The 25,477-nt window shown below is 37.9% G+C and overlaps 1 protein-coding gene across 4 annotated transcripts in view; it reads right to left on the minus strand.

The window, feature by feature from the left end:
• Nucleotides 1-25,477, minus strand: part of SCAI (suppressor of cancer cell invasion) — a 135,516-nt gene that overhangs the window by 39,560 nt on the left and 70,479 nt on the right. For all 4 annotated transcript variants that reach the window (XM_002916332.4, XM_034664510.1, XM_034664511.1 and 1 more), the window contains 7 exons: nt 11,908-12,003; nt 11,252-11,338; nt 10,074-10,172; nt 4,561-4,657; nt 2,821-2,919; nt 2,514-2,666; nt 142-243 (listed from right to left, as the gene is read on the minus strand). In XM_002916332.4, coding sequence (XP_002916378.2) covers nt 142-243; nt 2,514-2,666; nt 2,821-2,919; nt 4,561-4,657; nt 10,074-10,172; nt 11,252-11,338; nt 11,908-12,003 — 733 coding nt within the window. The remainder of the gene's footprint in view (nt 1-141; nt 244-2,513; nt 2,667-2,820; nt 2,920-4,560; nt 4,658-10,073; nt 10,173-11,251; nt 11,339-11,907; nt 12,004-25,477) is intronic.

A 25,477-nucleotide genomic window follows, 5' to 3' on the forward strand; every position in this document is an offset into this window, starting at 1 on the left:
CTATTATTGTGCTTATGTCTCCTGTGTCTCGTCAAGAGAATTCTTCATTCACATGCATAGCATTTGCTGGATAAGAGCATTCCATGGGGAGCAGGGGCAGCAGCAGTGTTACCAGAATTGCAAATGTAGAGAGAAGATCACCTGCATTCCTGGTTTATTCATCTGGGAAGCTAAATTCATTGGCTCCCTTTCCAGGGCTTGTAACATCCGGAACATGTCCACAGTTAGTTCACTAAACTTAACCTGCAAGGGAAGCAAACCTGACCATTAATGGAGTACACAGGCCTAGAAGTCTCTGACCATAATATTATCCCTGACATTCGTGTGTGCTTAATGACATTGGGTAATTTCATTCCCCAGTGTTTTATTATAAAACCTTTCCAAAGACAGAAAATTAAAAGAATTGTACAGTAATACCCAATGCTCCTCATCTAGATCCTATATCATTAACATTTTCTCTATTTGCATTGTCGTAGATCTCTCCATCTATTTATATTTCTGTCAATCCATCAACTTCCTCAGGTATTTTAAAAAACATGAAAAGTAGTCATCTAAACAAAAAGACCTATATTAGGTCCTTCAAAACATGCTAACTTTTGGCAAAACAGCCAGCTAGAAAATGGCTATGGCCCATATTTCACAGCCTCTTCAACACACTTTGGCTCTATACGATGTTCAAGACTGCATCCTTTTCCGTTTTGAATAATACTTCTGTAGAGCTTCAGGGAGGCCATGTGTTGTTAAAAGAGTACATGTAAGTGTACTCTTTAATCCTTACCACCTATTTCACCCATCCTCCCACCCATCTCTCCTCTGGTAACCATCAGTGTGTTCTCTACAGTTAAGAGTCTGTTTCTTGGTTTGTCTCTCCCCCTCTCTCTTTTTTCCCTGTGCCCATTTGTTTTGTTTCTTAAATTCTACATAAAAGTGAAATCATATAATATTTGTCCTTCTCTGACTTACTTCGCTTAGCATTATACTCTAGCTCTATCCATGTTGCTGCAAATGGCAAGATTTCATTTTTTATGTTGAATAATATTCCATTGCACACACACACACACACACACACACACACACCCTCTTCTTTATCCATTCATCTATCAATGCACACTTGGGCTACTTCTACAGTTTGGCTAGAAATAATGCTACAATAAACATAGGGGTGCATGTATCCCTTTGAATATGTGTTTTTGTATTTTTGAGGTAAATACCCACTAGTGCAATTATTAGATCATTGGGTAGTTCTATATTTTTAACTTTTTAAGGAACCTCTATACTGTTTCCACAGTGGCTGCACCAGTTTGCATTCCCACAAACAATGCAAGAGGGTTCCTTTTTCTCTACATCCTCGCCAACATTTGTTGTTTCTTGTGTTTTTGATTTTAGCCATTCTGACTGATGTGAAAGGGTATCTCATTTTGGTTTTGATGCATTTCCCTGATGATGAGTGATGTTGAGCATCTTTTCATGTGTCTGTTGGCCATCTGGATGTCTCCCTTGGAGTCATGTCTGTTAATGTCTTCTGCCCATAAGCAAGCAATTTTTTAATTTAAGTTTGCAAATTAATAGCTTTAAAAGCCAAAATTGAAAAAGTACTAGAAAAAGTTAACAAAAACAAAAATGAAAGGTGTGAGGGAAGGATCCAAAATTAAAACTTGCATAAATAATGAATATAGAAAAATGTATTCACTGGACACTTTTCTGATATCCCATAATATCCAGTAAATTTACATTTCTAGTACATCTTTATCATCATAAAACTATTCCGTCACGAAAAAATATTTGACATTTGCTGTGGTAAATATACTTAAAACTAATTCTTCCTCCCTTTTTGCCTGACTGTAAAAGTAACAAACGGATTTAGAAATTTATAAAGAAAATAGAGGCGCCTGGGAGTTTCACTTGGCTAACGTCTGACTCTTGGTTTCAGCTCAGGTTGTGATTTCGGGGTCATGGGATCAAGCCCTGCGTGGGGCTCTGCACTCAGTGCAGAGTTTGCTGGAGATTCTCTCTCTCCTCTCCCTCTGCCAATCTTCCTGCTTGCTCACACATACTCTCTCTCAAAATAAATAAATCTTGAAAAAAAGTTAAATAAAGCTTTAAAAAAGAAGAAGAAAATAAATCACCTATCATTCTGCTACCCAGAGATAAATAAACCTTTTATGATATTGGTAAATTTCTTCCTAGTCTTTTTGCCTGTACATATATGCATATAGACATTTTAACATATATGAAATAATTCAGTTTACACAGCTCTATACCAAGTTTACCTTCACTTTCCATACCATGAGTATATCTTCCTCTGCGATTAAAAATTCTTTCTAAACCTGTAAATGTCTGTAACACAGTCCATATGGACATGGCATAATTGAATTAACCATTTCCTCACAAATAGATTCAGGATATTTATAAGGAAATACTCATTCTGTAGTAATAACCTGTAATTCTGTAATAATAAGAAAGCATTATTTTTCAAAGTGAATTTTAAGTATAATTCTGTCACAATTCTTTACCTGGTTATTACAGTTACCAATAATGAGTGCATCAGCCAGAGACAATTGTCCCACAATCATGCCCTGTTCCAGCAATGGGGCTCCTGTTTCAGCAAGGCGATTAGATGTGATAACAATGGTATTATCATCATTCAGTACCATCACGGGGTCCGCCTAGAGAAGAAAGCAGTAAGTAGTTGATGGCCAAGACAAAATGTCAATATAATAAATTATTCCCACTTCTTGACATTTACACATAATACAAATATATACCACACGTGCATTCACTTCTCCATAATTATGACAGCCTTTTGTGTCAAACGCTGACCTCAATGAAAGCTGCTACTTCTTGAAGCACCAGGTTCCATTCCACTTGGTCTTCTGTATTAAAGCGGTGAGTGTAATCTTCAATTTCATCTGACAATTCCTAATTTTAAAATATCACAAAGAAAAATGGTTATAGGAAAACAACACATAAAAACAGATACCATATTCTTGACAGAAACTGATATAGTTAAGAAGCTTGATTATTATCAAAACACAGTCCCCATTATACCCAAAAACAAAGAAGAAAACTCTTTTATTTATTTATTTTTATTTTATTTTATTTTATTTTGCTTTAAAATAAAAGACTCCGTAATAATACACATCAATAAGATCTTCATAGAGATCCAGCGTCACTCATACCTAATCAATGCTACATCGGCACTTAATTTATTAATAGAAGTCGCTTAAAGTAAAACCTCAAATTTTTAAGACAAAAAAAATGAAGACTGTCTAGATGATTTTCTTTGGATTTATATCATAGTATGTTCTGGGAAAAGTCTTATTAGTAACTAGAGATAGAAGAAGACAGAGGAGGACTTGTCAAAACTAGCCTATTCTGGGGGCGCCTGAGTGGCTCAGCTGGTTAAGCATCTGCCTTCGACTCATGATCTTCCGGTCATGGGATCGAGCCCTGCAAGGGGGGTTGGTGTCGCTGCTCAGCATGGAGTCTGCTTGTCCCTATCCCTCTGCCCCTTCCTCTGCTTGCACTCTCTCAAATAAATAGATAAATAATCTAAAAAAATAAATAAACAACCACCACATACACAAAACCACCAAAAACTAGCATGTTCCACTTGAGTACCAAAAATTAGGGAGCACGCCACTGAAACGACTGACTGACTACAGAGTGCAACCAGAATGGGGTGCGCAGTAACTACAGATAGTGAGTGAATTCCAAGTGCGGTTAACTCCCAATTATTGAAGCTAATGAAGGACGGTGAAGCAGACATAGTAAAAGGATGGAAAGACCAAAACTCATTCACAATACCTTTGTAAAACATTATATGCTTATTCTTGACCTAACCTTTCAATTATTTTCTCTTAAGCCAAGTTTTTTTTTAAATAATTTTTTATTATATTATGTTAGTCACCATACAGTACATCCCTGGCTTCCGATGTAAAGCTCGATGATTCATTAGTTGCGTATAACACCCCGTGCACCATGCAATACGTGCCCTCCTTACTACCCATCACCAGTCTATCCCATTCCCCCACCCCCCTCCCCTCTGAGGCCCCCAGTTTGTTTCTCATAGTCCATAGTCTCTCAGGTTTCATTCCCCCTTCTGATTACCCCCCCTTTCTTTATCCCTTTCTTCCCCTACCGATCATCCTAGTTCTTATGTTCCATAGATGAGAGAAATCATATGATAGTTGTCTTTCTCTGCTTGACTTATTTCACTTAGCATTATCTCCTCCAGTGCCGTCCATGTTGCAGCAAATTTAAACCAAATATTTTAACTTTTGTTTGCATTTCTTAACCACCCATTGGTGGGTGGTGGAATATAAAACAAGCTAAAAGACAAGGAATTAAGAGACTTGTCCCTGGCTAGCATATATCTGAAATACAGAGAGAGCAGGAAAATCCTTTCACCATTACCCTTGTCCAAAGTTACTATACTTTGAATGCTGTGATGATTTACATATATTAAAATTATTTTTTACCCTGAATCTATTTTTAAAAAACAAAATTACCCATACACAATTACAGGTTAGGATTTTAATAATTTTAAAGCATACTTACCTTCACCAAGTCCTTCACAACATCCATTTTGTTGAGCAGAAGACAAACTACAATAAATCTTGCGTAGTATCGTAGCTTCTTAACGACCAACTCAGGTCTACGGCAGACAAATGGGAAGTTACTCATTAGACCAAAAAAGAAAACATGCTCTTTGATTTTTCCAACTCTCTGGCAGCTTTTAAACTCTTTTAGATCCTATTTTGCACAGTTACAACTATTTCTGCATATAACCTGCGGTCACGTTTAAACACATTTCTTACAGATTCATTATGTTCATTCATATATTCATTCATTGACCAAATACCCATTGAGAACTTAGATGGATCAGGCACCCGGCGAAGTGCCAAAAGAATGATTAAAACAAACAACTAGAGACACTGCCCCTTCTTCATGGGTCTCAGAGACCAGAAACTACCTAAAAGGTAACGGAGACAGATGAACACTTAAAACACAGCAGAATAAATACAGCAACAGGAGATATAAAGGATGCTATCTGAGCCCACAGAGAAGGCTTCCTAGCAAGAGTGATGTTTAAGGTAAGACGATAAAGAGTAGAAGACAACAGGCAGGAAAATATGAGGTGAAAAGAGTTCCAGGAAGAACATTCTTTGTTTTGAAATCTTGTTTTCTGATATTAATATAATCAAACCAGTTTTCTTATGCTTACTGTTTTTATGCCATATCTTCTTCTATCCCTCTACTTTCAAGTACTTGCGTCTTTTCACGTTAACCCATGTTTTGTAGACAGAGCACTTAGTTAGCTTTTTTATCCAGACAATCTCTGCCTCACAGACTCAGGGGTTACCTTTTATCTGGCTCTTACTTTGACTGGGTTTACATCTCCCATTGTACTGTTTGTTTTCTATTTGCCCCTCCTGCGTTTGTGTTTTCTGGTGTTCCCTTCTTGCTTTCTTTTCGGTTAATCAAATATATTTTAGTGTTCTATTTTATCTCCTCTGTGTTTCTTTTTTTTTCTTTTTTAGATTTTATTTACTTATTTGAGAGAGGAAGAGAGAACACAAGCAGGAGGAGCAGACAGAGAGGGAGAAAATATGTCACTTTTTGCTTTATTATAATATTACATTATTGGGGATACGCAAGTTTAGAATTTTTCTGTTTTTTTTTTAATTGTTCCTTGTACCATTAAGAAGTAAACCTCTATCCTTAATAACACTCTCTGCCTTATGTATAGTGGCACTTCTTCCCCTTGGTATCTACTTTATCTTTTTCTGTGTACCCTGTATCTTTGGAGGATCTCTTAGAAACACTGTATTATTGGATTTTCCTTTAAAAGGCATATTGATAATCTCTGACTTTTATTGGGAAGTTTAGATCACTTCCACTTACTATGATTACCAATGTACTTGTACTTATTTCTACTTTAGTTTTTTGTGCTAACTAAACTTTATTTTAGTGTGTATTCCTTTCCTACCTTTCACTGTAAAGATCATACACCATAATTTTATTTTTCACTTTCTTCACCTTCTACCTGTTTTGAAGTTATACATTTTCTTTATGTTCTTTAAAAACATTTTTCTTAATATTTTAATAAGCAAACTTTACTTACTCTAAGCTTCTTCTGAACAATAAGTGGATGTTATTGGTTTAATTCTTTACTTTCTTCTTTCATGTTATTGTCCAGAATTTGGCCCCATTTTATCTCGATAACCTCAATTAGTCATTATTACAATGATTACTGTCTTATGAAGTCCATGATTTTTTAGGAAATAACGGGGTAACTTTTTTCTTATCAATCCTTCCATAGTAGTTCTTTTATATCACCAAAACTAACCACCCTCCTACAAGGTTGTCCTAGCACTGGTCAGGGTTAATGACCTGAGGATTTCCCTTACTTTCTCGGCAGCTAAACTGTCCACTTAAAAGGATGGCTGAGGGGCACCTGGGTGCCTCAGTTGGTTAAGCAACTGCCTTTGGTTCAGGTCATGATCCCAGGCTCCCGGGACCCAGCCCCACATTGGGCTCCCTGCTCAGTGGGGAGTCTGCTTCTCCCTCTCCTCCCTGCTCATGCTCTCTCTCACTATCTCTGTTTCTCTCTCTCAAATAAATAAATAAATAAATAAATAAATAATCTTTTAAAAAAATCGCAGTCGATCTGTTTATCCAGCATCTCAAGGTATTTTGGAGACAGTATTTTTGATTATCTAGCCTGCCACATTGTCAAAAGTGGAATTCAAAACAGGAGGAAAATTTGTAGGAGGATGATGTCAATTCATAGTTGAAATATTAATAAGACTATTCCTTTAATTTTTTGATAAAAATTAAAATAGGTTCTGGGGCGCCTGGGTGGCGCAGTCATTAAGCATCTGCCTTTGGCTCAGGGCGTGATCGCAGCATTCTGGGATCGAGTCCCACATCAGGCTCCTCCGCTAGGAGCCTGCTTCTTCTTCTCCCACTCTCCCTGCTTGTGTTCCCTCTCTCGCTGGCTGTCTCTCTCTCTGTCAAATAAATAAATAAAATCTTTAAAAAAAAATAAAATGAAATGTAAATAAAATAAAATAGGTTCTGTGAATCTGTATCATATTACACAACTATGTAACGCAGATTACACGAACACATACCGAACCAGGGATTGGCAAATTTTTGCGTATGGCCAGAAAGTAAATGTTTTAGGCTTTTTAGGTACATATGGTGCTTGTAGTGTATCTATTTTATTTTTTCATAGCATTTTAAAAATATAAAAAGGAGTCTTAGCTACTAGACAGTTCAAAAACAGCCGTGCCAGTCCCTGCATTAAAGAAACATACAGAAGTAGGTGGATGCATTCTACTGTGGAAACCACTGCGTTGAACTGCAGCAAAGGGCAGATAAATAAGTCAGTGCTACCCACTCACACACACAAGAGGCTACCCCAGTCAGGCCTGAAAACCTGAACAGCCCACAGCCCCACTGTCTGACAATGTATCAAACTGCAGAAGAAAAATATTATTCCATGAACCACACTAGAAAGGTCCATGTCAAGTCTTCCCTATAAACACCATTACTAGGAAGTGCCAAGGTCCTCATGGTTAGATTCACGTTTCCCATGATCAAAAACTTCCATACTGTCACCACTAAAGCTGACATCATGATTCTCTTGATGAAGTTCTTCTGGTAATTCAGAACCGTAGCTTTGTCCAGCCCGCCAGGCCCACTACTTCTAAGACATGGACTCTATTCACTTGCCACGTGGCCCCAACCTCTGGGTACTCAGAAACTTCATCCTCTCCACATGGAACTCTGACCAGGTTCAGCCTCAGCCATTTGCCACAGTCGGGGTTTGTGGCTCCCAGGGCAAATGATCATGCAATAACGTCTCCCCTACTAAACAGGATGGGCCCATGGAATGAGACATGTTCAGGGTGGTGTATGTGTCACTTCTGGTGATCGTGGGAACGTGCCATTCCTTCTGGCTTTAACACAGTCCTTAGGTACTGAGAGTGCAGACAGAACTTGCCCCTTTGAGCAGAGATTTTTGCTTTTAAAGCAACTGTGAAATTGCACGATACTCTTACTTAGCTTTAATCAACCAGCTGTTCATTTTGTCTTATTTTTTATTTAAATTCAATTTAGTTAACATATACTGTATTATTAATTTCAGGGGTAGAATTTAGTGATTCATCAGTTGCATGTAATGCCCAGTGCTCCTTACATCAAGTGCCCTCCTTAATGCCTGTCACCCACATCCTCCCACCCACCTCCCCTCCAGCAACCCTCGGTTTATTACCTAGAATTAAGAGTTTCTTAGAGTTTGCCTCCCTCTCTGTTTTCATCTTATTTTATTCATACAATGGACTATTACCCAGTCATCAAAAGGAATGAAATCTTGCCATTTGCAATGAGGTGGATGGAACTAAAGGGTATTATGCTACACCAGCTGTTCATTTTCTTTCTAAGGTACAATCATCCTTTCTAAGGTACAGGGGAAAAGGTCAAGGTTTTGCACACTGGATTGTCCTTTCATTCTAATTTAGTGGCCTAAGGCAAGAGATTTTGTCATACTGGTTACAAATAATCCTACCTCTGTTCCTGTGCCTCGCTCTAGGAGGCAGCACAGGAAAATCATTCATATGTGGTATTTGCTATTAGGATACAAAAGGATTTTAATAAAGGAAACTGTTGGGTTTTAAGCCAAAGGGCCCAAGGCCAATTTCTCTTTGAGCGAATTAGCAAATGTAGGAGAGTGAATTATACAAGGTATTTCATTATTGCTTGAAATGGTTCTTTCCTTATATGTATTTTCAGACTGAAAAAGGTATTAATTACATAGCCCTTTCGCATATTTTTAGAAATAAAATTTATCTCCCCAAGAATTCAGACAAATTGTACAATACGAATACAAAAATGGGGGGGAGGTTTCCGAGGAAATACATCTGTAGTGAGAACAGGTGAAGCAAACCATAAGAAAATCTGAAGAAGAGGTAACTGATGGAACTTCTGATGGAAGAATGAAGCACAGTGATGACTTTGGGGGGGGAAATGGAGAATCCAGCATCTCCATGCCTTGCTTGTATCAAGCAAATTCCTTTGGACAAGCCTGAACAAGGTCTGCTAGGGAATGAAGGGGATTTACAAGAGTGGGGCTTTCCAGAAAATTTTGCTGTTTAGCTGGGAAGGTTATGATAGCCAGCCACAAAGTGTTCTCTAGAAAAATACGTCAAAATCATGTTTTTGTCTAATGCTAAGAGAATATTATCTTTTCACTGTATAACAACTGTGAGTTCTGTTGCTGGCAGTAGAGAGAACATTCAGATGTTCTATGCCTGAGCTTTCTCTTCCAACAATTCCTGGAGTACTAGTAATAGAGATTCTCCAGCAGAACCCTTATTTCTTCAGCAATTCTGTCTTTACCTGGAATTAATAACATCACAGTCTACCTGTACCCCAAATACATCTGTAACTCCCATAAGAAAATAATCCTCTGTGAGGAAAAGAGAACGCTTGTACACCTTCTTCTTTTCTTTTTTCTTATCCCACCCAAGCATCTACACCACACTGCCAAATATATAAGTGCTCAATAGATTACCGTTGGGAATGAATAAATTCTACCTGACGTTTTTCTTACAGTGGAGATCCACAACTGTAACATACCCAGTTTATACAAAACAATGTAAACAGCTTTAGCAGCCTTTTCTTTAGTCCCACCAACAGCTGTCAACAGGCTTTTGAATGTATATGAATTCAAATTATACAGGCTAAAAAGAACAAAGGCTATCAGCTAAGCCTCACTTTGGAACTGTTTCTTTTCTATGAAACTTTGTGGGACTCCAATCTCTCATAAAGAAACAACCCCTCCTTTGTGCTCTGACTCCAGGCAGAGTGTCCATCTATAACATTTATTGCTTTTAAGTAACATAAGTCTGTATGCTTAAGAAGGCCTACTCTTTTGTAAGGTGCTCAATAAAGCCCATTTAATTTAATAAAAGTTATAAACAAATGTGTGCTTCTTTCCATAATTTCCACACAGACTAAAAATTCTGTTTTACCTCTTTCCTAAAAACATAGTAGGTGCATACCTGTCCTCTTTATTGACTTGAGAATAATATGATCTCTGTCTGATTGCAGAGTAGAAGGAGAAAGCTTCATTCAGATAGCTGGTCTCAGATGTGCGTAGGCTATGAGGAAAAAAAAATCCTTAAATTTGACAGTGTCTTAGAATATTTCATGCTGAATACTTGTTTCATTCTTCCTCTATTCCTCTACACGAGGGGATGGGAAGGACTATCCTAAATTTGAATCAGCAAAGCAATAATCATAACACCCTTGCAATGGGTAAAAATAATGACAAGGTAAAAAAAAACAAACAAACCTCCCCACTGCTCCCAAGCCTTTTTTGATAGCAATCCAAAGTACACATTATTTTCATTCTTTGAAGGGATTCTCCAAACAGCATTCCACCCAGTTACATCTTTCCACCAGACCTTCCATGGCCTTCCCCAAATCCATACATAGTCTTTTGGCTCATTTCTTCAGTTTTTTTCTCAGAGGACTCAGAAATGGACTAATCCATATTAGTCTTCAGAGGATGCAGATGAATCAGGTTCTCTGTTTAACATTTCTAGTTTTACAAGGAACTTCTTAAGAAAATATTCTACCTGCAAGAGTGATTTTAATAGGGGAATGTTGGATGGCGTGCCAAAAGACAGGAAGAGGAAGAAATTCCATATGGTCCAAGCTTTTTATGGTATACCTGATACCGTATGAGATCTAGATTCCTAAAAGGAATTCTCTTCTTTCCTTGACTCATCATTAAGGATCTCTCTCATCTCATCACTAAGATTTATCCGCTTCACGTAACCGTTTAGATATATCCTACAAATATGAGTTTTAAAGTATCCCCCCGAAAAACACTCATTCAAACATATAAGTTATGATATAATCACGATTTAAGTGAAGTCATTAAGAAATATAAATTCATTTAGTATTTCTGATTTATCTAAAAACAAGATCATCACCATTTAAATTTTAAATGAGACTGCCCAAATGAACTGTTTGGAAGGTAAGCCTTTGAAGCAAATGATGTTACTTGTATTATGGAAGATCATTTCATAATACTGTTTTGATCACTATGATCTGTGGTTCATTTGTGACTCCTTAGTTTTCCCTCCTACGAAGTAAGTATATTATGCATACTTCTGCATGCTGTGTTTAAATCAGGACAACGCTTTATTTTTTCCATATGCAATTCACTTACTAATAATGGTAGTATAGCTGCCCAATCTTAGAAGCAATTTCCCCTATTTGCCACCGCTTCAAGCCATACCGATTATCCAAGACTTGTCTGTTTTACATAGGAGATAAGAAAATAGAAATAAGAGACTATAAATTCCAAAAATAACCAAATCTGTAAATTTAATAGGATAAAATACCACCCAATTCAGCATGAAATTCTGAATTCATGAATTCAAATTCATGAATTTTTCATGAGATTTCAACATCATTCAATTAAATTCAAAAAGCATGTATAAAATGTCTATTTAAAGTAAGCTGAAATATGAAAAGAAACTTCTTTGAGCTATGCTCATGAAAATTAAAAGCAACACCCCCCCAAACAGCTTTGACGAAATAAACAACACCTATTTTAGAATGAAACCACGAATCAGCCTACCTATGTTAGAGTTAATCTGAACCATTTCAGATATAATACCGTCTTTAAAGATCAGATGAGAAATTACATTTTAAAAAACGTAAGTAAACAGGAGAAAAAAATTAATTTATTTTCCTTTGCATCACAAAGATAAAATATATTAAAATGCACCAAGAGATAAAAAGCACTGACGTAGTAAAGGTCAAAACTGGGACTAATATAAACTGGACCTTCACTCTCCTGTAACTATAAAATTCCTTTACCGATGCTGCTGTTGGAACTTCCAGAGTTTGGTGTAAACATCGAAAGTTCTTCCAAAATAGGACTGCCACTGCTTCTGCCCATACTGTGGCAAATCTCTGTAATAACAAACAAACAAGTATTAATTTTAAATCTCTTATGCTATTTGGAAATTAAGTCTTGTGATGGCATAAACTGGGGAGATATAAAGCATCTGCATTCAGGCTGTCTTTTTTTAAAAAGTTGTAATTTTTGGAGCAGAAATGGTTCTCTAAGAGTCCAGGACATGCTCTTTCCTATTCTTCTCCCCACCTCTGTTCATTCGCAGTCTCCTTTGTAGATACCTGTCCCATGAGGTTTTTAGCACTCACTTTCCTCTCCCCAGGCGATCTTATTCATAGTCACTTATATACTGATAACTTCCAAATGTTTATTATTTTCATATAAGAACTCAGCACTCTGAAAAACACTGCTGCTTTAGGAAATGTACCTAGAAGTGATGTGCAGGTGGTATTATTGTTCTCAATTATTCTATCCTCTCCCTACAGGTGAAACTATACATCCCGGTCCTTGGGTCTGGTGACTCACAGTTCACCCCAGAGAGACAAATTCTTCCCTGTCATACAAACACTGGGCCTGGCCTTGAGACTTGCTCTGGCCGATGAAATATAACTGCAAGTTACCCACGCCATGTCTAAGAAGATGACAGAAGAGATACTACATAGTTCAGCATTTTCACTTCCCTCCAATCTAAGACCAAGATAGGGGCTGCTCCTTAACCCAGAACACAGAGTCAGACCCATATAATGGAGCCTCAGAACTGCAAACAACTTATAGCTAACGTGGGAGCTAGAAATAAATCTCTATTGTAGTAAGGCACTAAAATGTTGGAGCTGTTACAGCAGCCTTATTGAGGAAAAGCCAGTACAGAAATGGATACCAGGAACAGGCTATTGCCATAACAAATCCATAACATATGTAACACTGGCATTGGAATTGAGCAGCACGAAACTGTTACTGAAGGCTGGAAAAATGATGACACACACAATACAGAGGAAAAACAGCATCTGTCTGCAATCACTTGGAGAGCAGTTAAGGTGACTAGTGAACGTATGGATTTATACAAAGACCCCGGGGAAAATACGCTACTGGCCCTGGATTGTATTAGGTGAACTTAACAAAACACGAGAAAGAAATGAACTCAGAAAAGAACTAGCTGCAAGCAGGGCTGAAAAGGAAACGAGATAACCCACAAGTTCCAGAACTTTCAGGATGGAGAGACAGAACAATGTCTAATGTGTAAGTGTAAAAGATACAATGGAGAAATCCTGGCTGTAAACGCCACTAACAATGGAGTCTCATCCTCAGGGCAAAAGCTTTCTTGGAGCCTGTGAATAAATCTATGGAAGTGGCCCCAAGTGTATTTTTTCAGTGGAACAAGATAGATCAGGGGAAAGAACCTAAGGATCTAATTGTCTTGTAGAAGCCTCATAAGCTCAAGGTATCTGTAATAACGTCTAGAAGAGAAAGAGAGGTAAGTTTCAAAAAACTATGGCTATTGGTTTGTGGAAACTTGAATCAAATAGTCAACCAAATCTTGTGAGAGTCATACTGCCAAATGGCGCTTGTTTGATAAAGGAACAATAATCACCCACTGATTACAGTGAGGGACACTTCTTACCCCAGTCTAGGACTTGTCTTCTCATGTTCATTGATTGGATTTGGGGTTTTTCTTTTTATGAATAGACCAAAATGTATCAGCTTAATCTTTATGGAAAGTGCTTTCTCTGTCTTTTTAAAGAAATTCATCTATACAATAATATAGTCTTTTAAAAGATTTAAAGTTTCACCTTCCAAATTTAACCCTTTAATATAACCAAAATTGAGCTTCAGATATGTGTTAACAAATTCTATCTGAATAATTTTTTTTTGTTTTTTTTTTTTTAAAGATTTTATTTATTTATTCGACAGAGATAGAGACAGCCAGCGAGAGAGGGAACACAAGCAGGGGGAGTGGGAGAGGAAGAAGCAGGCTCATAGCAGAGGAGCCTGATGTGGGGCTCGATCCCACAACGCCGGGATCACGCCCTGAGCCGAAGGCAGACGCTTAACCGCTGTGCCACCCAGGCGCCCCCTGAATAATTTTTTAAAAAATCATTTGATTGGAGTGCCTGGTTAAGTGTACGACTCTTGGTTTCTGCTCAGGTCATGATCTCAGGGTCTTGAGATAGAGCCCCGCATCAGGCTCCACGCTCAGCGCAGAGTCTGCTTGAGATTCTCTCTCTCTCCCTCTCACTCTGCCCCTACCCTGCTTGTGTTTTTTCTCTCTCTCGCTCTCTCAAATAAATAAATCTTGAAAAAAGTCATTTGACTTTTGAATAAGTTGACAGAACTAGAATTGCAGTCATCAATTTTCCCTTACGCTTGGGTCTCAGCATTTTGTTCTACTCTATTGATTTTTCTAGTTCCTCATTAACATTCTGTTAATTACTATAGCTTTATAAAAAGTGTGGCATGTTGGGGCACCTGGGTGGCACAGCGGTTAAGCGTCTGCCTTCCGCTCAGGGCGTGATCCCGGCGTTATGGGATCGAGCCCCACATCAGGCTCTTCCGCTATGAGCCTGCTTCTTCCTCTCCCACTCCCCCTGCTTGTGTTCCCTCTCCCGCTGGCTGTCTCTATCTCTGTTGAATAAATAAATAAAATCTTTAAAAAAAAAAAGTGTGGCATGTTTCTTCTTTTTAAGGAACACCTTGGCCATTCTTGGCTCCTTAAACTTGCATATGAACATTAAAAGCAGCTTATTAAAGTTCTACCAAAAAAAAAAAATCCTAATGGGTTTTAATGAGATCTGAATGAATCTAGACATCTATTTGGAGAATTGACATTTCAAAAATAATTTTTAGTGTCAACAGTATCTCTTTCCATTTATGTTGAAAATAGTCACTAAATAAATTTTATAATGCTTTGCATAAAGGTCTAATATTTCTTGGTTCACATTATTACAATGTCTCATATTTTTATTGCTTTTGTGAAAGGTGTCTATTTTTTAAGTTATGCTTAAAAATTTTTTTTTATGCTGGAAGGTTTCAAACATATACAAAAGTAGAAAATAGTACAATGAATCCCAATGTACCTGAGCATTTCATAGATTATAAACTTAGGGCCAATCCCCTCTACTTGGGGTTGCCAGATAAAGTGGTTTTGTTTGGGGGCTCTTTATTATTTTTCATTAATCTACCTATCTATGCTAATAGGACTTCATCTAAATCAACACCCCTTTAATCACCACTAACACTATTTTCAATTAAAAGAAGTGCAGGCTGTATTTCAGAATGACCCTTATAACCCAAAAGTCTACTAAAAGACCTAAAATAGAGAAAACACTTAAATGTTTCATGGTAAAAGGAGACACTTTTTTTTTCCTTTTTTTTTTTTTAGCAAGAGAGAACATGCACACTCGTGAGATGAGGGGGTGGGGTGGGAGGAGAGGCAGAGGGAGAGGGAGAGAGAGACTCTTAAGCAGGCTTCACACCCAGCACAGGACCTAATGCAGGGCTCGATCTCACAACCCTGAGATCATGACCTGACCCAAAATCAAGAGTTGGATGCTTAACTGACGAGCCACCCGGGCACCCCAAAAAGAGAGACTTTTAAATATAAATTCTCTCATTTAACCTAAGTTTAACTTTCAAGCATAAAAAAAATCCTTTATCTTACATAACTAAGTAAGCTGAATATTCTTGGTAAACTATACTAACATAATGAAATTTGAGGTCATATTTTGTTGTTTAGTTGTTTGGGGGGTTGGGGGGAAGGATGTATATCTTTCCAGATTTTATACATACACAGTATTTGTGTATACAGGCACAGTATTTGTCTTGTTTTGCAATGTAAACTTTTTTCACTTATTATATTGTTAACATTTTTTCATGTTTAATATAAACATATGTAGCACAGTGTATAATACACATACATATTTGAGACTGGCAGAAAGAGACTCCCCCCCCCCACGCTCACACACAAACCTGCTATATATTTTTTAATTTACTTAACAAAGGATACACAATTTCATGGAAGTAAGATAGCTACAGAGCAGAAACAAATGCAGCTTGCGTTTCTATAGCTTTTCTCTTGCCCTAGCAGGGTATCTTGCTACTGGTGACACCTGCAGTTAGGCAAGGTGTATTTTGAAGACATGGGATACAAGGAGAAAACCTGGTCACTACATATAATTCTATCAAGTGCTAAGTATTCTGAAGGCCAGAGAATGTGATGTGAAATATGATCTCTACAATCAAGGAGCTCATTAGTTAGTTACAGGGAAAAGACGAACACATACACAGAAAAAGAGAAAAAATAGCACATAAGTATTAAATTATACGGGACTGAGTACAAGTAATAGAAGAGTGTAGAAAGGAGATACACTGGGGGGCTTGAGTGGTCAGGGAAAGCTGCTTGAAGAAAGAGATCTGGATAGGCAAAAGAGAAAGAAGTGATCATCAGAGAGCGAGCGAGAGAGAAATAAGATAATATGCAAGAGAAACAAAGGCAATTATCCGCTAATAAAACTGTAGCACAAGTCTTAGCCAGACCTTGGTCATGCAACTGTGGTCAGCTAGTGGTGGAGGGCCTCCTCAAGACCGCTGGCAGCTGCCTGGTTGGCATCTAGAGCACTGGGTCACATGTTTCTCATCCAACAGGCTAGCTCAGTTTCCATGAGGATCCCAAAAGCAACAAAAGAGAGGGCAGTTCTAATGCGCATCATTCTTTTCGATTCTTTGCATCGTGTCTGCACCATCCTATTGGCCAAAGCAATCCTCATGGCCGAGCCCAGAGTCAGTGTGGAAGGGGATGACTCATGGGCATGGATACAGGGAAGGGAATGATTTTTACAAGCAATCTATCACAGAAATCTTATATTTTTTTTCTTTCTTTTTCAATTTTGAAAATAATAGTAGTCTCTCGGAAAACAAAAATGCTATACATTGTACAGCAAGAAATAAAAAATACCCTATTGCTTTCCCCTCAATTCTAACCCCCCAAAATAACCACCATTAAGAATGCATTTTCTATGTACATTTAAGTAAACATGTGTTTTTCTATTATTTTACATAAATGGAATCAAACTACATATAATGTTTTATAGCATACCTTTTATTTTTTTATTTTATTATTTGTATATTTATTTTAACATGCCCTTTAAATTTAAAAATATATCAGGGGTTTTTTTAATGCATATACAACTATATCAACATTTACTGTGTACAATGTAGTATACAATAACCAATTTATTTAACCAATCCCTTCCCAACAGATATTTACATTGCTTCTAGTTATTCCCTGTTATAAAAATGCTGCAATAAACATCTTCATAGTAATAATCTTGAATAGTTATGCAATATGAATAAAAGGTAAATTTCTGTAAATGGAGTTAATAAGTGAAAGTAGATATGCATTCCTCTACCAATGTTAAGACACTGAATAAAAAAGCAACAGGGCTGTGTGAAATTTTCAGGTACATATAACAAGAATGAGTTAGTAACTACATTTTTAAATCCATTTCCATTATCCTTATGATAAGGAGAAATTCATTTCAGATTACAGAAATAAGCTAACTATAGATAACAGTTTACACATTTGTTGCAAGTTTTCATCTATTTTTTTAATGTCTCCATATACCTCTAGTGAGAAAGTGCTAATCAGATATTTTAAAATTGAAGTTGCTGCCAGAATCTTTAAGACTCTTATCATGCGGCTGCTGCTAGGAAGACTTTTATTACATAAGAGCATTAAGCAGCAACATCACCTCCGTGAGAACTGACAACACTTGGGGGCTTCTTTACAGATACTGTGTAAAGTCTTTAGGCAAATTTTCAAGGAAGCATGTGCCTGCAAGTTCCTCTGCGTTTCCCAAACTGACAGATTTAATAAACCTCAGTAATACACCCTGTTAACTGAGAAAACAGAACTAGAATTCAGTGTTTTATTTCATGACGACGTATATAATTTCAGGTGTTCAGCACAATAGGCTTTAAGGAAGGGAATTCTGTACATGGGCTAAAAGCACATAGAAGGCGATCTGAACGCCTAGAACAAGGCTCCTGACAATAAGTAGTAAGTATACAAGTATTTTCTGATTTATAGCTCTGAACAACGTTGGCTAAATTCTATACTATTTCTCACAAAAGAATTTAGAACACCTGCCACTCCAGTCTAAAAACTCAGCTATAAAGACAGAAATTTCTTTTTCAACATAGAGTTAATTTTTTTTCCTTAACTTCCTAAAGGATAAGTCCTATGATCATCCTTTCTCTAATGAGACATATCACAGAAGCTAATACACAAACCAGTATAATTCGATTAGAGTCTAAAACTAACTGAGGTATTTTATAAACAGTTTTAGACAAATTCCTCTACTATTCAGAGCTTGACTATGGTTTTAAACTCTGAATATATCATTTGGTCCTTATTACTGACGTTAGAGATGGGAAATTAATGGTCCGTAGAATTAAATTAAATGAGGCCCTGTGAATTATCCTGTAAGCTAAATGACCTGATATTTCACTTTTTGCAAAGGCACCTATGTTATAAATTGGCTCCTCATACTCTTCTCCAAAGCTTTAGAGGAAACTGAAAGTATGACACTTATCTTGCTCTTTTTTTAAATCCTAAACTCTATCAACAAAAGTTAGGAGACTATAGTAGGAAGAAGTGTAGAGCAAATGATTAAACTCGGTTCTCAGAGATGTTTCCAATGTATGTCGAGATGTCAAATCTCTTCTGGGTTTCTATAAATCAACTGTCTTAACTAAACTGAATTAGCAAGGATCACTGATGGCCACCCACACCTAACATTCCAGTCCAACAGACACTCTGCCCTCTTTCCCATGTCAGTCCTCCCTGGGGCATGTCACTGTTCACCACTTCCACCATCTTATAATTCTCTCTTCTTTCTGTTCTCTTCTACTGGCTTCTTTTTCCTTAGTCCGTCCTTAAATATTTGGCTTCTCCAGGACACATATACGTATAGGTACATGTAAATACACACACACACACACACACACACACACACACACACACACACACAGAGTGAAGATCAAGGAGCTTAATTGAGTTGCCTGAGAACTCATGACCAGTAAATTGTTGAGCTGTGATTCAGATTCAAACCTTCTAACCCCTAATCTAATGTTCTCTCTTCTTTCTACCATAAGGGAAAACAACCTAGATTTTGATTCTATATTAGTAAATTTCTTCTCTGTGAGCTCATTCTGCTACCCAGGTCATGGGATGCAGTTGACCTCCAACAAAGCTGTTGGCCAAAGCTGTGGTCAAAGGCATAACTCAACTTCTCTGAATAAGGTTTTCAGTCAAGGAGCACAGTGTCCCATCACATATTCTTGTTTACATAGAGAGGCCTGTATTACAGTGACACCGTTGTTCCAATCCATGCCTCTGTCTTCATTTGTACACCAGACAAAACTGTGTTTGGGACTTGCAAAGCCAATTGAGAAATTCCTTGTTTTAACACTGGCACTTTTTTTCACTGACTGGTATATCTGGTTTCCAAATTTAGGTTCAGGAATGGATCTGTGAGTCTGAAGGTGCTGGGGGTATCAACAAGTATAGGCTGTTAAGGCTGAATGTTTCCTTTAAGGGAGGATACCTTAATGATACCCCAATATCAACCCTTTTGTTTACTGAAGAGGGAACAAAGCTTTTTATAAATGAGAGTTTGAGAGAAAATGCACAACAGTGCTCCATTAGGTTGAAGGCGGACACCCTCTTTATCTTGGTATCCTGCTCCTATCCCTAGCCCTGTACATAGAATGGTGCAGACATATAGAAGACACTTAGCAGGGGCACCTGGGTGGTTCAGTTAGTTAAGCGTCTGCCTTTGGCTCATGACACGATCCCAGGGTTCTGGGATCGAGACCCATGTCGGGCTCTTTGCTCATCGGGGAGCCTGCTTCTCCCTTTCCCTCTGCCTGTCGCTCCCCCGCTTGTGCTCGCTCTCTCTCTCTCTCTGCCAAATACACAAATAGTATTAAAAAAAAAAAAAGGCAGCACTTAGCACATTGTTCCATTCCTAATAATGGTTTATGAATTTGAATAACTTTGAATAATCAACCCCAGTTTGAATTTAGACATGCCAAACCAAATAAAGCTATGGAATGGTATCTCCTCCTCTCATGAACCAGCTCCAGGAGAAGTATAAAAATTCTTACATTTGGAAATGGAACCATTAATAAATTTCTTTCTTTTTCTTTTCTCTTTTTTTGAGATTTTATTTATTTACTTGACAAAGAGAGAGAGAGAACAAGCAGGGAGAACAGCAGGCAGAGGGAGAAGCAGGCTCCCTGCACAGCAGGGAGCCTGACATGGGGCTTGATCCTGAGCCAAAGGCAGTCACTTAACCGACTGAGCCACCCAGGCCCCAATAAATTTATTTCTAATGGCACCTTGCTCATAGGAAAAAAAGATTGTCAAGTTTTAAATCCCATGTCCCCTCTATGATGTTGCTGCCTTGTCCCACCAAACGTCCATGACTATTTTGTAGGTATGATACCTAAAGGAGCTCTATGGATATGAATCCCTCTGAGAACCAAGGCGATGATTAAGAAGCCAGGGAGTTAACTGCACCATTCCTACAGTCGAGCATTCGCCTGTGTCACCTTCAGAGAAGAGGTTATCAGAACTCCCCTGTAATTCTGGGATCCTAACTCCGTCGAACCAACCCTGACGGCTCCTTGATCCTGGACTTCTAGGCTCTAGAACTGTAAGACAATAAATTTTTGTTGTTTAAGCCACCCAGTCTGTGGTATTTTGTTATGATAGTCCTAACAAACTAATATAGTAAGTAATAAAGTATCTCTCAGATCCCCAAATGCAGGTGAGTGGGGACACATCACCAACAGCCAAACGACCTGCAGGCTACTGGCATCTGTCCAGGGAGAGACAGGAGAAACAAAGGCGACATGTGATGGACCGGAGAAGGAGACCCCCCCCCCCGCTGCCCAAACAGCCAATATGTATTCACCAGAAAGCACAATGGACCATTTTGAGGACAGAAGCTAAAAGTGGGAGGAATGCTGCCTGAGCCAGTAGCTGAATGTGGGTACTGAGTCCTTGAAAAGTGGCCCATCTGAGCTGCAATGTATGTAAGTATAAAATATTCAGTGTACTTCAAAGACTAAGTATGGAAAAAAAGAATGTAAAAGATGGCAATAATTTTTCTATACTGATGACATGTTGAAATAAAGTATTTTAGATATAATGGATCAAACAAAATATATACATTACTAACATTAATTTCACTTTTTTTTTTTTTTACATTTTTAAGATCCAGCTACTACAAAATTTAAAATCACATTTGTAGCTCATATTAAATCCTTACTAGTCAATGCTTCTCTAGATCATGTGATCAAGATATCTACTGCACTCTGGAGGCTGTCTACCTCAAATGCATGTGCAATTCTTTTGAGTGGTAAGCCAGAGAAAACAAAAGCATTCATCACAAGCTTGTACAGGTAGTTTAAGTATTCTCTCTGAAATCACAATACTTTACTATTACCAGTTTGCAGAACTTGCCTCTAGGAATATATTAATTTTTTGAGGAAAGAAGAGAAGGAAGAGGGAGGGGCAGAAAAAGAGGGAGGAAAGAGGAAGAAGGGGGTAGGGGAGGGGAGGAAGGGGATCAGGGAGCAAAGTATTAATTTCCCAGTTACCCTTTCCTATTTAGGAACCAGAGCATCTTAAAATAGGCTTTTCAAGAAAGTACTGCAGGGGATTTCTTCTTTAATTTGAAATATTGGGAGCATATTTAATCAAAATAATTTCTGCAGTTATTTTTATTTAACACCATTACACTTCACTTTGGTGCACTTCTCTGTCTATATATATATTTATGGCCTCCAATGCTTATTTTGGCTATGTGTATTTGCTTCTCCGAAGCCAAAGAATCAGTGATTTGGAGGCCTCTGTTGTCTCTAAGCACCAAAAGTCATGGATATCACTGGTAGACACAGCTGTGTATCTCAAATACATGTCTCAAGATGCTGCCTTATATAATCCCAGCAAGTATTCCATTCTGCTCTAGCAGTCTTCGTCACCATGGTAACTGGAACCCTGCAAGCACTTGGGCTTTTGATCATTTTCTGACAGTATTCAAAGATATTTCTAACATTATTCTCACTTCATTACTACTGTAACTACATGCAAGAGCTATTAAAAGAAAAACACCATTCATTTTATCCATTTCTCACTGTCTTGGACTATGTTTTCTTACACAGTGAGTGGAAAGAACTTATTTATTATGCACATAATAGAAGAAGATATTTTCAGTCAAGAAAAGCACTTCATTAAGATATTCACATCTAGCAAAATCAAAAGGCTCTGACAAGTTAGATGAATGACTTAATATAAGGTGGAAAGGCACACCTTCAAGAGTAAAAAGGGAATTTATTATACCCAAGTAAGGTATTCTATAGAAACTCTGAAGCCTTTCATGCACTGAAAGGCACTTTTTTGCTCTGGTCAGAAGGAGTTTAAAAAGCCCAAGTGAACTGGGTATTTACCCCAAAGATACAGACATAGTGAAGAGAAGGGCCATATGCACCCCAATGTTCATAGCAGCATTGTCCACAATAGCTAAATCGTGGAAGGAACCGAGATGCCCTTCAACAGATGACTGGATTAAGAAGTTGTGGTCCATATACAATGGAATATTAACTCAGCTATCAGAAAGAACGAGTTCTCAACATTTGCTGCAACATGGACAGCACTGGAGGAGATAATGCTAAGTGAAATAAGTCAAGCAGAGAAAGACAATTATCATATGATTTCTCTCATCTATGGAACATAAGAACTAGGAAGATCGGTAGGGGAAGAAAGGGATAAAGAAAGGGGGTAATCAAAAGGGGGAATGAAGCATGAGAGACTATGGACTCTGAGAAACAAACTGAGGGCTTCAGAGGGNCGGGGGGTGGGGGAATGGGATAGACTGGTGATGGGTAGTAAGGAGGGCACGTATTGCATGGTGCACTGGGTGTTATACGCAACTAATGGAGCATCGAACTTTACATCGGAAACCGGGGATGTACTGTATGGTGACTAACATAATATAATAAAAAAACATTAAAATAAAAAAAAGTAGTATAAACATAAAATAAAAAGGTCCAAGTGAGAGGGAACACAAAGGTGTCGCTGAAGTGCTATATGTTCTATTTCTTCATCCAAGTACAAACCACACAGATGTGCTCTGTTTGTAAAAAATACACTTATAATATGTGTACTTGTCTGAAAGTATATTACACTGCACTGTAAGTTTAACAGCTAGTTTGTGAGCTCAAGAAAAGAAGTGGGGGCACCAGGGTGGCTCAGTTGGCTAAGTTCTGACCCTTGATTTCAGTTCAGGTCATGATCTCAGGGTCATGGGATGGAGCTCTGCGCTGGGCTCTGTGCTGCAAGTGAGGCCTGCTTGGGATTCTCTCTCTCCCTCTGCCCCTCCCCACTACCCCCACCCCCCAGCTCTCTCGCTCTTTCTCTAAAAAAAAAAAAAAAAAAAAAAAAAAAAAAAAGNGCAAAAACACAAAGGAAAGCTAGCCAGAAGATAATCACTGACAGTGAAAGGAATATGGGGAATGAAGGACCCCATGTTAAAGGCCATGCTACTCCAGCTGGGTCCCCACTGTCCCCAAGTCCCAAAGCTAGTCCAGACCACCCCAATATATTTCTTATTCTCTAGAAACACTGTGATACTGTTTTCTATTCAGACCAACACAACTCAAAGGGAGGAAAACAACCAAAAAAACTTTCTTTCAATTTTTCCCGAAGAAATTCTATTTTAAAAGAAATGCACGAAAACTGTATCAACTCTTGAAAGTAGAAAGGTATTTAATTCACATAACTCAAAGAGCTTCATTGGAGAGGGAATGGGAGAGGAGTGTGGAGAAGAATGCCACACACCCCACAACGCACCACCCCGGGGAACTCTAACATAACCTACAGAACTGATAAACAGAGGGGGGCCTTTCCAACCAAGATCTAATACTGAACAAAGCACTTTAATTTCTATAACAAGCACAGAAAATAAACACCCTACACATACCAGACACTCTGAGGAAATCAGCCCCCAAATATATTTGGTCTTTGGTTAGGGACTGAACTGGGCACTAAGAGCAAACAGTCCCTACTATGAGTTAATACAGAACATCAGTGTAATATAGAATTTTTCATAAATCAAGATCATGAAGAGCATACTGTTTTTACGATTTACACTTTTTCATTTAACCATATATCGTGATCAACCTTTCATTTATATATCCACTAAAATCTTTTTAATAGTTCTATATTATTCCATGTTTGTGTGTGTAGGTAAAACAGATTTTCTTAAAAAGTGGGAAGAAAAAGAGAGTCTAAGTACTAATCTCCCAGTGAACTACAGACCTGCGTCACCACTAGCCACATTCCTCTCAAACAGCAATCCCAAAGCATTCGGATAATATACATTCTTTACTCACCATTTTTATCATAGAAATAATTAAGGCTGTTTAAAATAAAGAGAGCCCTGTACACAAAACACTGAAAATAAATCCCTGATGAATTAGCTTACCCATTCTTCCAGGCCAAAATTTATCATTATTGGTACTGTCAAATTTTAAAATAGCACTGTAGGAAAGTACTACTCCACATCTGGGAGGTAATCAATATATTAGTATAGAAAGTACTGCTTTCTAGATAGCAATTTATGATATCTGCAAGTTACACATATATACTGACAAAATTACCGACTTAACAAATGAAGAAGGGAGATTTCCAACTGGTGGGACCTGTGTCTTTATATACCGAATATTTTAGAGAACAAGAGTCAAAAGCATTAATTCTTGAACCCGATACAGTTTCAAGCGCTCAAAAAGTAAACTGAAATAGGCATCATTGGTATATTATAATAAATTTCTGCAACAATGAATAAAGAGTCTTAAAGATTAGATCTCCCACAATTTTCTCCATGTATTAGGGTTTTCTACCATCCCCACAGACACAATTTTATTCTGCAATTACTTTAAAACTAAATAAAATCAAAAAATCAAAATATAATCATTGTGGGGCGCCTGGGTGGCACAGCGGTTAAGCGTCTGCCTTTGGCTCAGGGCGTGATCCCGGAGTTATGGGATCAAGCCCCACATCAGGCTCCTCCGCTATGAGCCTGCTTCTTCCTCTCCCACTCCCCCTGCCCCAATAAACAAAATCTTAAAAAAAAAAATAATCATTGTGATCATTAAAATGGCACTTTTTAAAAAAAGATCAAAATGAGACCCATTTGAGCTGGTAAAATGTATCTGCACAATTGAAACAACATTTAAAAAAAAAAGAGTGAAATAAAACAATCCTAGTTAGCAGCCATTCTTTTTTTAAAGATTCATTTATTTTAGAGAGAAAGAAAGACTGCGTGCATGTGCATGCGAGCAGGGGCAAAGGGAGACAGAGAGAGAGAGATGGAGAATCTCAAGCAGACTCCCTGTTGAGTGTGAAGCCTGAATCAGGGCTTGATCTCATGACCCTCAGATCATAACCTGAGCCAAAATCAAGAGTTG

Source organism: Ailuropoda melanoleuca, chromosome 7, assembly GCF_002007445.2.
Source record: "Ailuropoda melanoleuca isolate Jingjing chromosome 7, ASM200744v2, whole genome shotgun sequence".
NCBI lineage: Eukaryota > Metazoa > Chordata > Mammalia > Carnivora > Ursidae > Ailuropoda > Ailuropoda melanoleuca.